The 14,238-nt window shown below is 47.0% G+C and overlaps 1 protein-coding gene across 1 annotated transcript; it reads left to right on the forward strand.

Moving 5' to 3' along the window:
* Window positions 1–7,167: 7,167 nt before the first annotated feature.
* RPL26 (ribosomal protein L26) lies at window positions 7,168–13,121 on the forward strand (the record flags this gene model as incomplete). Its single annotated transcript, XM_080712293.1, has 4 exons — window positions 7,168–7,192; window positions 7,912–8,084; window positions 9,487–9,627; window positions 12,993–13,121. Exons 2-4 carry the CDS (start codon window positions 7,917–7,919, stop codon window positions 13,119–13,121), a joined length of 438 nt encoding a protein of 145 aa, XP_080568419.1. The 5' UTR covers window positions 7,168–7,192; window positions 7,912–7,916.
* Window positions 13,122–14,238: the final 1,117 nt, after the last annotated feature.

A 14,238-nucleotide genomic window follows, 5' to 3' on the forward strand; every position in this document is an offset into this window, starting at 1 on the left:
GCGGTGTGTGCAGAGGGCCCGCGCATCAAGACGGCCGACAGCTGCTCGCGTAGACCTGGTGTCACCAGGCTCCTAGAGGGTGGGGAGCCGGGCAGAGAGAGGCCATCTGAGCGGGGCTGGGTTGGAAGTATGATGGTTTGATTCACACCTTCATTCACCCACAGCATCCCAGCCCCCTGAAGTTAGGCACCATAGTCCGGCTGGGGACCCAGGTCTCTAAGGTAGAGCTGAGCCCTGTTTGAGAACCTCCGTTCTCAGCAAATACACCTCCTCTAGGCTGTTACTGCAGGTCAGGAAGATGGGTGGTCACTGCCCTTCTGGGGAGTCACCACCTGGGAGGTGCAGACCCTCCCTGTCAGGTAACTCACTGGAGCCAGGTGGGCTTTCCTGGGGACAAGGGGAGCTCTACTGGCCTCTGTCCCACCAGATGGGGGCCCACTGGTAGACCCCTTCCAGGCCAGAATTCCTGCTCAGGATTCTCTAGCTGGCCCCAGGAACAAACAGCAGAGTTGGTGCAAGGGCCTACATACAGGTTTTTCAGAATTTTAGCAGGGGTGCAGCACCCATCAAGCCCTCCCTGCCTCTGACCGTCCAGCCTAGGTCTTCCCTGAGGGGGCAGCTGGTCTCAGAGGCTGTGGCCCCAGATTTCTGGAGGAAGCAACAGTCTCAGAGAGCTGAGGCCAACCAGGAAATGGGGTTGCGGGCAGAAGCCAAGGTCAACCAGATGCCTACAAACAGCCGGAGGTCTCTGCGGGCCAGGCTTTGAGTTTGGGGGTTCTCCAGGGTGGAGTGGAAGGGAAGTCTGACAGGTGAGACTTGAGTCAGCGGAGAACTATGTGGGTAAATTAACCCCTGGGGGCTCCCGCCTCCCTCCCAGCCCAGGTCCTCCTGACCCAAACACTCATTAGAGGCCACACCAGCTGGGCCAGTTTCCCAGGTGGATTCTCAGGCTGAGCCGGGTGGGGAAGGAAACAGCTGTGCTTGTCAGGGAGCGCCGAGAGCTGTCAGATGCTTACCAAGGCCACTTGTCCTGGGGCCCCCACTGTGGACTGAGTGAGGCCTTTGATAAGGCTCACTGGAAAAGCCTCAGATCAGGTCTCAGATCAGGAGCTGTTATTCAGGAAAAGCTATTGGCTAGCTGGGCCCATAAGTCAACCAATGCCCTGTGCCTAAAAACAAAAACCTCCAGCCCTTGCCCCAAATCGGTAGGGGTCGGCACCCCGGATGTGCGGTACACTGAGCCCTCCACAGCCCCTCTTATCATAGTCAGCTCTGGGGAGGGGGAATCAGTTGGCTTCTTATCTAGTTCCCAAATTTGCTGTGTGTGTGGGGGGCTCCCCATTTGGGAATCTTTAGGGTGTGAGGTCCACAACACAGGGGCTGTTCGTGACATGGGGCGTGCTTTAAAGCACTTCTGGGCTTCCTCGTGTTTTATTCAAGACTAGACTGAAACACAGATGCTCCGGAGGGTGGATGTGGGGAAGGGGGACTATTTATTATAGTGACAAAAGTAACCTTAACTAAGAGACTCTGATAGAGTCTGTCTGCGCCTCAGCCAAGCTGCTCAAAAGTGCCGTGAATTTCTAGAGAGCCGATTCAAGACTGTCCAGATCCTGCTGTCTGCCCAGAGTTTCCTTCTGAATGACCCACAGTGTTTTCATATTATGCACCAGTGACTTGTGGATGGCACTTCTTTTATTTTCAAAGAATGTCAAAAGCTATTTTTTAAATAAAGGTATATATTTTCTCAAAGATTCCAGAGACTCTATGATATCTGTGGGACCCACTGGGTTTGGACTTCTAGGATAATTCACATTAGATGACAAGGATTGCTTCCTAATACAAACATAAAGATATATCCAGAGCCGCAAATGGCCCTTAAACACTGATTCAACCACTTCTAGAAAAGAAACGTGGTTTAATCTCCCGCTGGCATTATAGTTTTTGCTGATTGATGTGTCAAGTCCTGAAAGTTTTCATAATCCACTCTGCCGTGGAAGCTGAACTGTTGGTGGGAATGTTATTAGTGAAAGCCTATCAAGAGCCGGGCGTGGTGGCGCACGCTTGTAATCCTAGCATTCAGGAGGCTGAGACCAGAGGATCGCGGTTCGTGGACCAGCCTCAGCTACTACTTAGGCCCTCTGCAATTCAGTGAGACCCTGTTTCAAAATAAAAAAAAAAAAAGAAAGCCTATCAAGGAAAATTTTACATTATCAAAATTTCCACTTTGACACTGGGCCTGGTGGCGCACGCTTGTCATCCCCGCACTGGGGAGGCGGAGACAGGAGGATCTCGCAGGTTCGAAGCCAGCTTCGCTGACTTAAAAGACCCTGTTTCCAAATAAAATATAAAATAGGTCTGGGAGTGTAGCCTGGAGGTAGAAGGGTTTCCAGGAACCCCAGTACCACCAAACAACAACAACAACAACAACAACAACAACAACAACAACAAACAACAACAACAACAACAACAAATTCCACTTTGAGCCAGGCGTGGTAATATACACCTGTCATCACAGTACATGGGAGGCTGAGATAGGAGGATCCAGGTTCAAGGACAGCCTTAGTAATGTATCATTGAGACTCTCGGCAACCTAGTGAGGCCCTGTTTCAAAACACAAAAAATAAAACACTTATAATTCCAGTACTTGGGAGGCTGAGACAGGAGGATTGCAAGTTTGAAGACAGTTTTAGCAATGTATCATAAAGACTCTCAGTAACTTAATGAGACCCTGCTTCAAAACAAAACATAAAATGAAGCTGGGCATGGCTGCGCACACGTGTAATCCCAATACTTGGGAGGATGAGACAGGAGGATTGCAGGTTCTTAGCCAGCCTCAGCTACTTAGTGAGGCTCTCCACAACTTAGTGAGACCCTGTTTCAAAATAAAGAATAAAAATAGGGCTAAGAGTGTTGATTGGAGGTAGAATGCTTCTGGGTTCCATTCCTAGTATTATGCCAATATATGTATATTTTAAAAATTAAATAACCTGGGGATGTAACTCAGGGGAAGAATACCCCTGGGTTCAATCCCTAGTACAAATTAATTAATTAATTAAAATTTAAATTTAGCCGGGCGTGGTGGCGCACGCTTGTAATCTCCGCGCTTGGGAGGCGGAGACAGGAGGATGGCGCAGGTTCAAAGCCAGCCGCGCTGGCTTAAGAGACCCTCTTTCCAAAAATAAAATAGGTCTGGGAGTGTAGCCCGGAGGTAGAAGGGCTTCCAGGAACCCCAGTACCACCAAAATAAATAATAATAATAATAATAATAATAATAATAATAAATTTTAAATTTAAAATTTTCCACTTGGACCCAGCAATTACTGACCTGGAAATGTATCCTTTGGATACTCTTGCATATGTGATCACAAGGCTATAATATTGCACTGTTGTTTGTAATAAAAAAATTGGAGAAACCCTATATTGTCGTGTCCCTAAGGCTCCGTCCTGCAGAGCCCCGGGAAAGAAGACACAAACGCCGAGTCTGTTGATGATGCTTCCTCTTTAATGCTTCCCCCTCAATGCGCACAGCAGGCAAATATATATCAGTCTCATAACCCCTCCCTCATCACTCCACCAACCCCAAGCTTCCCACAGCTAGGGCATGCGCATTTCTAACCCTCTCATAGGCGGGCTGGTGGTAGCACGAGGCGCTGCGTCACTGATCATCCGTAGGGCGCCTGATAGGGCTCACTGCGCAGGCTCAGGGCACCGCCAGCCTCGTGAGCCTCGTGACTTGGCAACATGCCTAGGCGCCATCTTGAGCCACCCGCCCCATCCCGGTCTAGCCGAGTGGACCCCGACACTCTATGCCAATCAGTAGGCGACTAGTCACTTAAATTAAGGTCCAGGGATTATCATGGAGCTATAAAGAGCACAAGGAAGGGCTCATTGAATGACGTGGACAATCTCCAAGACACAATGGCAAATGGACTCAAGCCAGGTGTGGACCAGAGTATCGGGTACTAGTTATTTCTATAGAAAGAAGAAATGAGATGCCGGGCGTGGTGGCGCACACTTGGAATCCCAGCATTTGGGAGGCGGAGTCCGGAGGATCGCGGTTCGTGGACAGCCTCAGCTACTTAGCGAGGCCCTTCTCAACTCAGTGAGGCCCTGTTTCAAAAAATAAAAAGACCGCCGAGCGTGGTGGCGCACGCTTGTCATCCCCACACTTGGGAGGCGGAGACAGGAGGATCGCGCAGGTTCGAAGCCAGCCGCGCTTGCTTAAGAGACCCTGTTTCCAAATAAAATATGAAATAGGTCTGGGAGTGTAGCCCGGAGGTAGAAGGGTTCCATCCCCAGTACCACCTAAAATAAATAAATAAATAAAAATAAAAAGACCAGAAAATAGGGTTGGGGGTGTAGATCGGAGGTAGAATGCCTCTGGGTTTCATCCCTAGTGTCACAAAAAAAAAAAAAAGGAAAGAAACAAACAAACAAGCAAACAAACAAAGAAAAAGTGAGGATTGGCATCCCTATTTACTTATTTTTGCTTCTTTTTCTCTTCCTCCTCTTCCTTATTTGAACTGTGGATTGAATACAGGGATACTCTACCTCTGAGCTACACCCTCAACCCCCCACCTTTTTGATGGTACTAGGAATGGAATCCAGGAGCCTTCTACCTCCAGGCTACACTCCCAGACCTATTTTATATTTTATTTGGAAACAAGGGCTCACTAAATTGCTGAGAGCTTCATTAAGCTGCTGTGGCTGGCTTTGAACCTGCGATCCTCCTGTCTTAGCCTTCCAAGTACTGGGATTACACAAGTGTGCATCACCACGCCCAACCCCTCAGCCCCCCCTTTTTTTGGTGGTACTGGGGTTCCTGGAAGCCCTTCTACCTCCGGGCTACACTCCCAGACCTATTTTTACATTTCTATTTGGAAACAGGGTCTCCTAAGCCAGCGCACGCGGCTGGCTTCGAACCTGCGCCATCCTCCTGTCTCTGCCTCCCAAGCGCGGGGATTACAAGCGTGCGCCACCACGCCCGGCCTAATTTTTAAATTTAGAAATAGGATCTAAGTTCCTGAGGCTAGCCTCAAACCTATGATCCTCTTGTCTCAGCTTCCCAAGTATTGGAATTACAGGTGTGCACCACCATGCCTGGCCTATTTACTTACTTCTGCATAAAGAAATTGGAAAGATACATAAAAAACTAATAACAGTGATTAACTGTGTAAGGGGATGAGACACTGAAAGGATGGGAAGGAGAGTTTTCACTTTACCTTTTTTTTTTTTTTTTGTACTGAGGAATTCTACCTCCAAGCTACATGCTCAGCCCAATTTTATTGTTATTTTCTTGGTGGTACTGGGGATGGAACCCTTCTACCTCCGGGCTACACTCCCAGACCTATTTTATATTTTATTTGGAAACAGGGTCTCTTAAGCCAGCAAGGCTGGCTTCGAACCTGCGCGATCCTCCTGTCTCTCCCTCCCAGGCGCGGGGATTACAAGCGTGCGCCACCACGCCCGGCCCAATTTTATTTTTTTATTTGGAAACGAGGTCTCACTAGGTCTCGTGCCTAGTTATGCATTTTGATTTTTTTAAAAAATGTTTTTAGAGGAAACATATGTACCTTCTCCTTCTGTGCTTGGCTGGTCTCACTTAACATAATGTTCCCCAGGACTTTCCATCTTCTTGCAAATAATATAATTTTGTTCTTCTTTATGGCTGAGTAGAATTCCATTGTGTGTATTTCCCAAAGTTTTGCTATCCATTCATCTGTTGATGGAGATCTGGGTTGGTTCCATATTTTGGCTATTACGAATTGTGCTGCTATGAACATAGGTATGCATATGTTGCTGTATTTCTCTGAATTCAACCCCTTTGGAAAGATACCCAGGAGTGGTATAGCTGGATCATATGGTTTCCTCTAATATGCCCACACTAGGAAACACAGAGGATACCAGTGGGACTCCAGATAATGGAGGGGAAATATCAGCAAAGTTTGAATGGAAAAATAGGAGAGGAGGAAGGCTGATCTTGATTAATGAGGGTCTACATCTGAACATGTGTAAAATTATGAATATGACATGGTTAACCTGGACAACCATTGGTGGGAGGGGGGAAGGGAAAACGGGGGCGTGGGGGGGGAGAGGGCACCAAATATAGTTTAAATGTATACTATTTATGTTCAATTAAAAATTGTTAAAAGAAAAGAAAAAAACACAAAAAAATGTTTTTGTTTTTGTTTTTTAAGCCGGCATAATGGCGCACGCTTGTAAACCCAGCATTTGGGAGGCTGAGACCGGAGGATCGCTGTTCGCGAACAGCCTCAGGCACTTAGTGAGGCCCTCTGCAACTCAGTGAGACCCTGTTTCAAAATAAAGAATAAAAAAATTGGGCAGGGGGTGTAGCTCGGAGGTCGAATGCCCCTGGGTTCCATCCCCAGGGGAGCGCACCCCCTGCCCTGGCTGCACTCAGATCTTAAACTCACTGGGAACAGGCAGAAAATTCAGACTAGGGCACGACTCTGAGCCCTGAAAGTCTTGCTGCGTCTGACTCTTTTTGTTTTTTTTTACGTTTTTTAAATTCATTCATTAATTTATTTTTTTTAAATTGGTGCATTGTAGTCATATATCAATCACACTGGAGTAAAGACTTGAGAGGACATACAAGCACACATCATCCAATTAGCCCTCGTCCAGCCCCCCTCCCATTCCCTCCCCCCCCCTGGATCCCATGCTTCTTTGGCGATTGACTTTGATCCATTTGTTTATGTACCTCCTGCGTTTTAAAGAGGCTCCGTCCTCCACTCTTCCAGACCCTCTTTCAAGTCCTGGAATCACCTGGGAGTTAAGAGAAACTCGGGTCTAGTGCCGCAGGGTGGTGGTGGGGGGCGATCCGGGGCCCAGTCCTCGGAAGGTCCCTCGCCAGCCGGGGGCTGCTCGCCCCTTCCCCTCCCCAGGGGCACCAGAGCCTGGAAAGCGCCCTCTGTTCTCCCGAGAAGACCCTTCCCAGACATCAGAGGCTACACCCAGATCTCCAAAGGAGGACGCCGCTCCCCCCAGGCCCCTCCGAGACGCTAGGGGGCGCTGCCTGTCGCTTGTTTTCCAGTTTACCTTTCTCTCCCGGCTGGGCGCCCCTCTCCTTTCGGAAGACTCTGATCTCGCGAGATCTCGCGTTAACTTACGGAACCGGAAGCAGCGTGTAGCTCTCTTCCCTTCTCGGCCATCGCTGAAGCGGCAGCGGGTGAGGGTCGGGCCGGGAGTCGCGTGTCATCCGCAGCCATCCGTCCTTGGGGGACGGTGTCTCCCCATCCTGGCGGTCCCAGGACGGTGCTAGTGGCCGAGAGCAGCCTGGGAGGGGGGCGAGGACGGCGTCAAACCTGTTTTCCCAGCCCAGGGGCCGTCGCACTGGAGAGGGCCGAAGGGACAGGAGATTTGGGGACTCGGGGACTGGAGGGGAGGGAGCCAGTGGAGGTCAAGGCGGAAAGTAGTTTAAAAGAAAATGGCCTCGAAATTGCTGTGTGTATCAGGGTCCTCGCAGATCGCTCTCACCAATTCTTGGACCCGAAATATGTGCAGAAATCTCCAGGCCCGGGGAGGGGGCTGGTTCATTGATTTTGAAGGGGCTAAATGTGTCCGCGCTCAAGCCCGTAAACTGCACGCGTTTGAGGTCTCAATCCCGAAGCCACCTTTGAATAGTTGAGCACGTAAACAAAAAGTACAACTGAAACGACTGTTGCGATGGACGAATTAGTCAATTCTTCATAAACACAAAACATCCAGGCAAAGCGAAGATTCTTAATTGTCAGGCTTCGCTCGATAAGGCCTTTCAAGTGTTTTTATGGAGTTACAGGATATGAGACCTTCTCGAGTACAGGTGTTCAAGTGAGTTTGCTGCTATTTAGAACCTAGAAACTTGATCGTAAAAGGATCCGTTTGATTTTTTTTTTTTTTTTTGTCTAGCCAAAATGAAGTTCAATCCCTTCGTGACTTCCGACCGAAGCAAGAACCGCAAAAGGCATTTCAATGCGCCTTCCCACATTCGCAGGAAGATAATGTCTTCTCCTCTTTCCAAAGAGCTGAGACAGAAGTACAACGTTCGGTCTATGCCCATCAGAAAGGACGATGAGGTTCAGGTGTGTGTTCCTACTTGTTGACGTTTCCGTGGACGATCTTAATTACACATTGCTTTTTAAGACATTTGCTCTCAGAACAGTGTGTTGCAGTCAGTTGAGCTGGACCAAGGAAATGAGAAGTGTGCTGCTTTCCAGTGTTACTTGGTGCAGGTCAGTTTTCCAGAGCATCTCATGCAGCTACGGTTAAACGAAAGAACAAGGCAGATGATCCGAACATCGCTTTGGAGTTATTCTTTTGCTATGTTTGGTCATTGAAGCCTTGAGGGTCGTTAAACAGAATTGTCCAGAATCTAGATTCAGACGCTCTAACTGAACCATTTTCACGTGATTTGAGTTTGTCGGTTAAGTAATTTGCCAGACTGGAGTGAAGATTTGCAAGAGTGTTATAAGTGTAACCTGCAGCTTGTGATTAAAGAATCCCTGCTGTCTCTTCAAGCAACTTGCGCATCACCGGTTTTGTTTCATGTAGCGAGTGCGCAAAGTAAACCAGTTCCTAAGTAGAAGCAATATGGGATGAGAATAGTCATCGAGGAGCTGTTATACTAGTCCTGAAAATGCTAATAGACCTTGGCGGCAACCTCTGTTCAGAAGTGCTTTGAGGTGTTTCCTGGCAGGCTGTGGCCCGCTAAGACACCCAGGTAGGGAACACTTAGCCTTTGGGAAATAATTGGTTTGTTCATTTGAGTACCTTTTGCCGTCCATTCTGTCTAGCACTGAATTGGGACACTTGCAGGTTGTGAATTAAATACATGTGGCGTGTGTGTGTTAGGGATTGAACCCAGGGGCCTACTACCTCCGGGCTACACTCCCAGACCTTTTATATATTTTATTTGGAAACAGGGTCTCACTAAGTAGCCGAGGCTGGCTTTGAACCTGTGCGATCCTCCTGTCTCAGCCTCCCAAGCGCAGGGATTACAAGCGTGCGCCACCACACCCGGCTCTATTTCTTGATTTTGAAACATAGTGTAAGTTGTGGAGAGCCTCACTAAGTACTGAGGCTGCCTTTGAACCCGTGATCTTCCTGTCCGCCTCCCAAGTATTGGGATTACACACATGCACCACCATGCCCGGCCCTATCATTTTTAGGATAGAGTAACATCTTTGTTGTACGCTTCCTACAGAAAGCAAAGGTGAACTCCTCCTTAACCTTTAACAATCCTGCTGCTGGTGGTGACCATGAGCTGTATAGGTATTTATCACTTACATGGGGCATGACTTGTTTATATGTTAGTTAAAGCCGAGAATAGAATTGTTGGCATATTTCTCTTGGTGATGAAGTCTTTCAGAATTGAAAGGTCCTGTGGATCTGATGGCGAATGGTGTTGAGATGATACACAATTTACCTCATAAATGTAATCTTGTTTTTTTGATCTGCGTGTCTTGTTTTTGAATTGGCATTCAGGTCGTACGAGGACACTACAAAGGTCAGCAGATTGGCAAGGTAGTCCAGGTTTACAGGAAGAAGTATGTCATCTACATTGAACGGGTGCAGCGGGAAAAGGCCAACGGCACCACTGTCCACGTGGGCATTCACCCCAGCAAGGTAGGTGTTGGAAATGCTCACCCAGGAAGCGATTGTGGCGCTCGTTGTGGATGCGATGCTACATTACGGCACGTCCCTAGATATGGGCCCTGGTTGCGGTCGAGCTGGGAATGACTTGGGTTTTTTTTTTTTTTTTTTTTTTTTTTTTTTTTTTTTTTCTGGTACTTTTTGGTCAAACTAAGGGTCTCATGTATGCTGGGCAAGTGCTTTCCCACTGATCCACTTGGCCTTGGATGCCTTCAAAGCCGTACTGTATTTGTATTGAAAATTCTAAAACCACTTGAAATGTCTCTGAAATCGGAGTCCTTTCCAGTCGCTCTAAATGAACATTTAATGTACCTTTTTCTCCAAACCTATGAGTAAGCCAATAGGTCTCTAGTCTAGTAATTAACACTTAAAATCTAAGTAACAAGCCGGGCATGGTGGCGCATCCCAGTACTTGGGAACCTGAAACGGGAGGGTTGCAGGTTTGAGGACAGCCTCGGCAAATATGATTCTCATTAACCTAGTGAGAAAGTAAGAGCTGGAGGTGTAGCTCAGAGGTAGAGTGCCCCTAGGTTGAATCCCAGTGCCACTCAAAATGATCAAGGAAGTAGGGTAATTACAAAATGAAATAGATCTGCGGCCTTGTTTGGTTTTGTTTATTCAGAAGAATCAAGTAAGCTGCTTTACAACCCTGTGAAGTAGGGTGTGTGTGTGTGTGTGTGGCTGTGGATGGAACCCAGGGGCATTCTGTCTCCGAGTTATGCCCCCAGTCCTATTTTTTATTCTTTATTTTGAAACAGGGTCTCACTGAGTTGCAAAGGGCCTCACTAAGTAGAAGCTGAGGCTGTCCACAAACCGAGATCCTCATGTCTCAGCCTCCCGAATGCTGGGATTACAAGTGTGCGCCATCACACCTAGCTGCAGACATCACAAGTTCTAGTTCCTGGTTTTGTCTTTAAGACCTCACAGTTTTCTACCATCACAGTATATGGTATCTTTATGCTCCTAATTGCTTAGGTTAAAAATGGCTTTTTTTTAGGGGGTGTGTCTGAGCATGGACCTTCAAGCTACACCCCCTGCCCAATTTTTTATTCTTTATTTTGAAACAGGGCCTCGCTAAGTAGCTCAGCCTCCCCAATGCTGGGATTACAAGTACATGCCGCCATGCCTGGCTTCAAAATAAACTTTTTGATTCATATATTTCACATCAGTTAGGTTGGCTGATTGGTTTTGCTACTGGAGGTATTGAAGCCAGAGTTCCTGCCACCGAGCCACATCGTGTGTGTGTGTGTGTGTGTGTGTGTGTGTGTGTGTGTGTGTGTGTGTGTTTACTGGGATGGGACCCAGGGTCTCCTACCTCTGGGCTACACCCCCAGACCTATTTTATTTGGAAATAGGGTCTCACTAAGTTGCCGAGGCAGGTCTTGAACTTGTGATTCTCTTGCTTCAGCCTTCCACGTACTGGGATTACAGACAGGTGCCATCGCATCCAGCTCAGTCAGACCTTTGGCCTGCTGTCACATAGAATCCTCTCGGCTTTTAATGTCAGATTTCACTGTCGCCTCGCGAGCCACTTGATGACATTTTTTCCCGCTCTCCATTTTCTAGTCTCTTGCTCTCCTTGATGTTCTTACACCCCGCCACTCAGTATGTCTACTAGCTGGTCGTCTCACCTGGTAGCCTCATAGAATTACGGATCTTTTGGATCTTGGCTTTTTTTTTTTTTTTTTTTAATTGGTTTGTTTCTGTGGTGCTGTGTTGACCATAGGGTATTTATTCTTGTAAGGCAAGTTCTCTTGACTGGATTTCGGCTTGCTTTTTCATTTTTCTTTTGGTATGTTATACTGGAATTGATCCAGGGGCCATATTCCTCTGGGCTACAGCCCCAACACCTGTTCGATATTTTATTTGGAAACAAGGTCTCACTAAGTTGCTGAGAGCCTCACTAAGCTGGTGGGCCTGGCTTCAAAATCTATATTTACTTATTTGTGGTACTAGAGATTGAACCCGTAGGCAGTCAACCTCCAGGCTAACTCCCCAGTTTGTTTATTTCTTTATTGTGGTACTGGGGGTGGGACCCAGTGGCTTTTTATCTCCGGGCTATACTCCCGGGCCTATTTTATATTTTTATTTGGAAACAGGGTCTCACTAAGTTGCTGACAGCCTGAGACTGTCTTTGAACCTGAGCGATCCTCCTGTCTCAGCCTCCCAAGTGCGAGGATTACAAGGCTTACAAGCATGCGTGTCCAGCTCAGTTTTACTTCTCATTTGGAAACACAGTCTCGCTAGGTTACTAAGAGCTTCACCAGGTTGCCAAGGTGAAGCTGCAGTACTCCTATCCTGGCCTCCCAAATACTGGGATTGTAGATGTATGCCACCATGCCATGCCCGGCTCCTGTTCTCCTTTGCCATACGAGAACGTAAGCCCTTTGGTACTTTGGGTCCGCATGCTGGATTTCATGGTGCCTGTCCTTTTTCCCTTCCCTCGCTTCCCTTCTTTAGGAGTAGATCTATTGGAGTAAGACGTGTACTGTCATTTCACTTGAGGTTTTGTAGATTGAAGCATGTATGAAGGCTACATTTAATTTCCAACCTTAGAATTCTAAATTTTAGAAAAAAAGCCGGACGTGGTGGCGCACACTTGTAATTCCCGCACTTGGGGGGCTGAGACAGGAGGATCGCGCGAGTTCAAAGGCAGCCTCAGCTACTTAGTGAGGTTTTCAGCAACTTAGTGAGACCCTGTTTCCAAATAAAATATTTTTTTAAAAGGGTCTGGGAGTATAGCCCAGAGGTAGAAAGCCTCTGAGTTCTACCCCTAGTACCACACATACACACACACACACACACACACATAATAATAATAATAATAATAATAATAATAATAATAATAAATAAAATTTAGAAAAGGAATATATTTGTATGAGACTTGGTTAGTTGGCAAAACTGGAATGAGAACTAGAATAGTTCTATTTCACAGTAAAAAAAAAAAACAGATTTTATAATGCACAGAGAGCTGGGCTTGGTGGCGCACACCTGTGATCCCAACATTGGGGAGGCTGAGGCAGGAGGATCGTGGTTCGAGGACAGCCTCAGCTACTTAGCCAGGCCCTTTGCAACACAGTGAGACCCTGTTTCAAAATAAAGAATAAAAACGCAGTGCTGGGGGTGTGGCTGGGTAGAACACCCTGGGTTCTATTTTTTAATTCTCACTAAATGGTTGAGGCTGGCCTTGAACGAATGAGCACACCGTGCCCAGCTCTGAATTTTTATGTACAGGCGTCCACTACCCCAGTTTGGGAAAATGGGATTGGATATATTGGGCCCTTTGTGTTGGTGATTATTAAAGCCTTGGGGTCTTTTTTCTTTTTACTTTTCTGCAGGTGGTTATCACCAGGCTAAAACTGGACAAAGATCGCAAAAAGATCCTGGAACGGAAGGCCAAATCTCGCCAAGTAGGAAAGGAAAAGGGCAAATACAAGGAAGAAACGATTGAAAAGATGCAAGAATAAAGTAATCTCGTTCACAGCTTTTCATTAAAGACCAAAATAAGATGAAGGTTCTTTGTTTTGTGTGCGATGCTTTGGTACGCCGCACCCTGTTCCGTAGTGGCTCTGTGTCTTGGTCTCAGTCTTTGGAGCTAGAAAAGGAAGTTCAGATGATACTTGTTATTTGGAGGCGGGCCACACTTCACAACTCTTTTTTTTTTTTTTTTTTAATATGAATTGCTTCGTGAATTTACAGTCGTCCTTGTGTTAATCTCTATATCCAATTTTAGTGTGTGCTCCTGAAGTGAGCACCATCCTTATGTTCTGAAATACAAATGCTATGTGATGAGTAGAGTTGGTCTTTTACATTTGAGGTTAAATTCTTTAATGGTTAGTTTTATAATCCCACCCCAGGAATTTTCTGAAGTCAAATGATAAACTAATGGTATGTTTTTGGTATTGAGGGTTGGGTCTAGAGGTGTGAGTACCTCTGAGCTACACTCCTAGGTTTTTGTTGTTTTTGTTTGTTGTGGGTCTGGGGACGGAACCCAGGAGCATTCTACCTTCGAGCTACACCCCCTGCCCTGTTTTTTGTTTTTTGGTTTGTTTGTTTTAAAACCAAGTCTCGGTTGCAGAGGGCCTCACTAAGTAGCTGAGGCTGTCTGCGGACCGCAATCCTCCAGTCTCAGCCTCCTGAATTCTGGGATTACAAATGTGCGCCACCATGCCCGGCTTCCTAGTTACTATTTTGGAACAAGGTCTCGCTAGGTTAGGTTGCTAGGTCTGGCCTCAAAACGGATCCTCATGTCTTAGCCTCCCGATGGGATTATAGGTGTGTTCCACCATGCCCAGCTCAGAAACTTTTTTTTTCCTTTTTCTCCAGTATTGGTGAAACCCAGGGGCATTTTACCTCTGCACTACATCCCCAGCCCTATTTTTTATTCTTTATTTTGAAACAGTCTCACTAAATTGGGGAGGGCATAAGTAGCTGAGGCTGGCCATGAACTGCTATCCTCCTGTCTCCGCCTCCCAAATGCTGGGATTACAAGCGTGCCGTCGGCATGCCCAGCTAAGATACTAGGGTTTTTTTCATAGTGCACGGGTATTTCAGGTACATCGTGGCTGCTGGCTCGTTGAGAGG

The sequence above is a fragment of the Muscardinus avellanarius genome (assembly GCF_963383645.1).
Source record: "Muscardinus avellanarius genome assembly, chromosome: 16".
Classification (NCBI taxonomy): Eukaryota; Metazoa; Chordata; class Mammalia; order Rodentia; family Gliridae; genus Muscardinus; species Muscardinus avellanarius.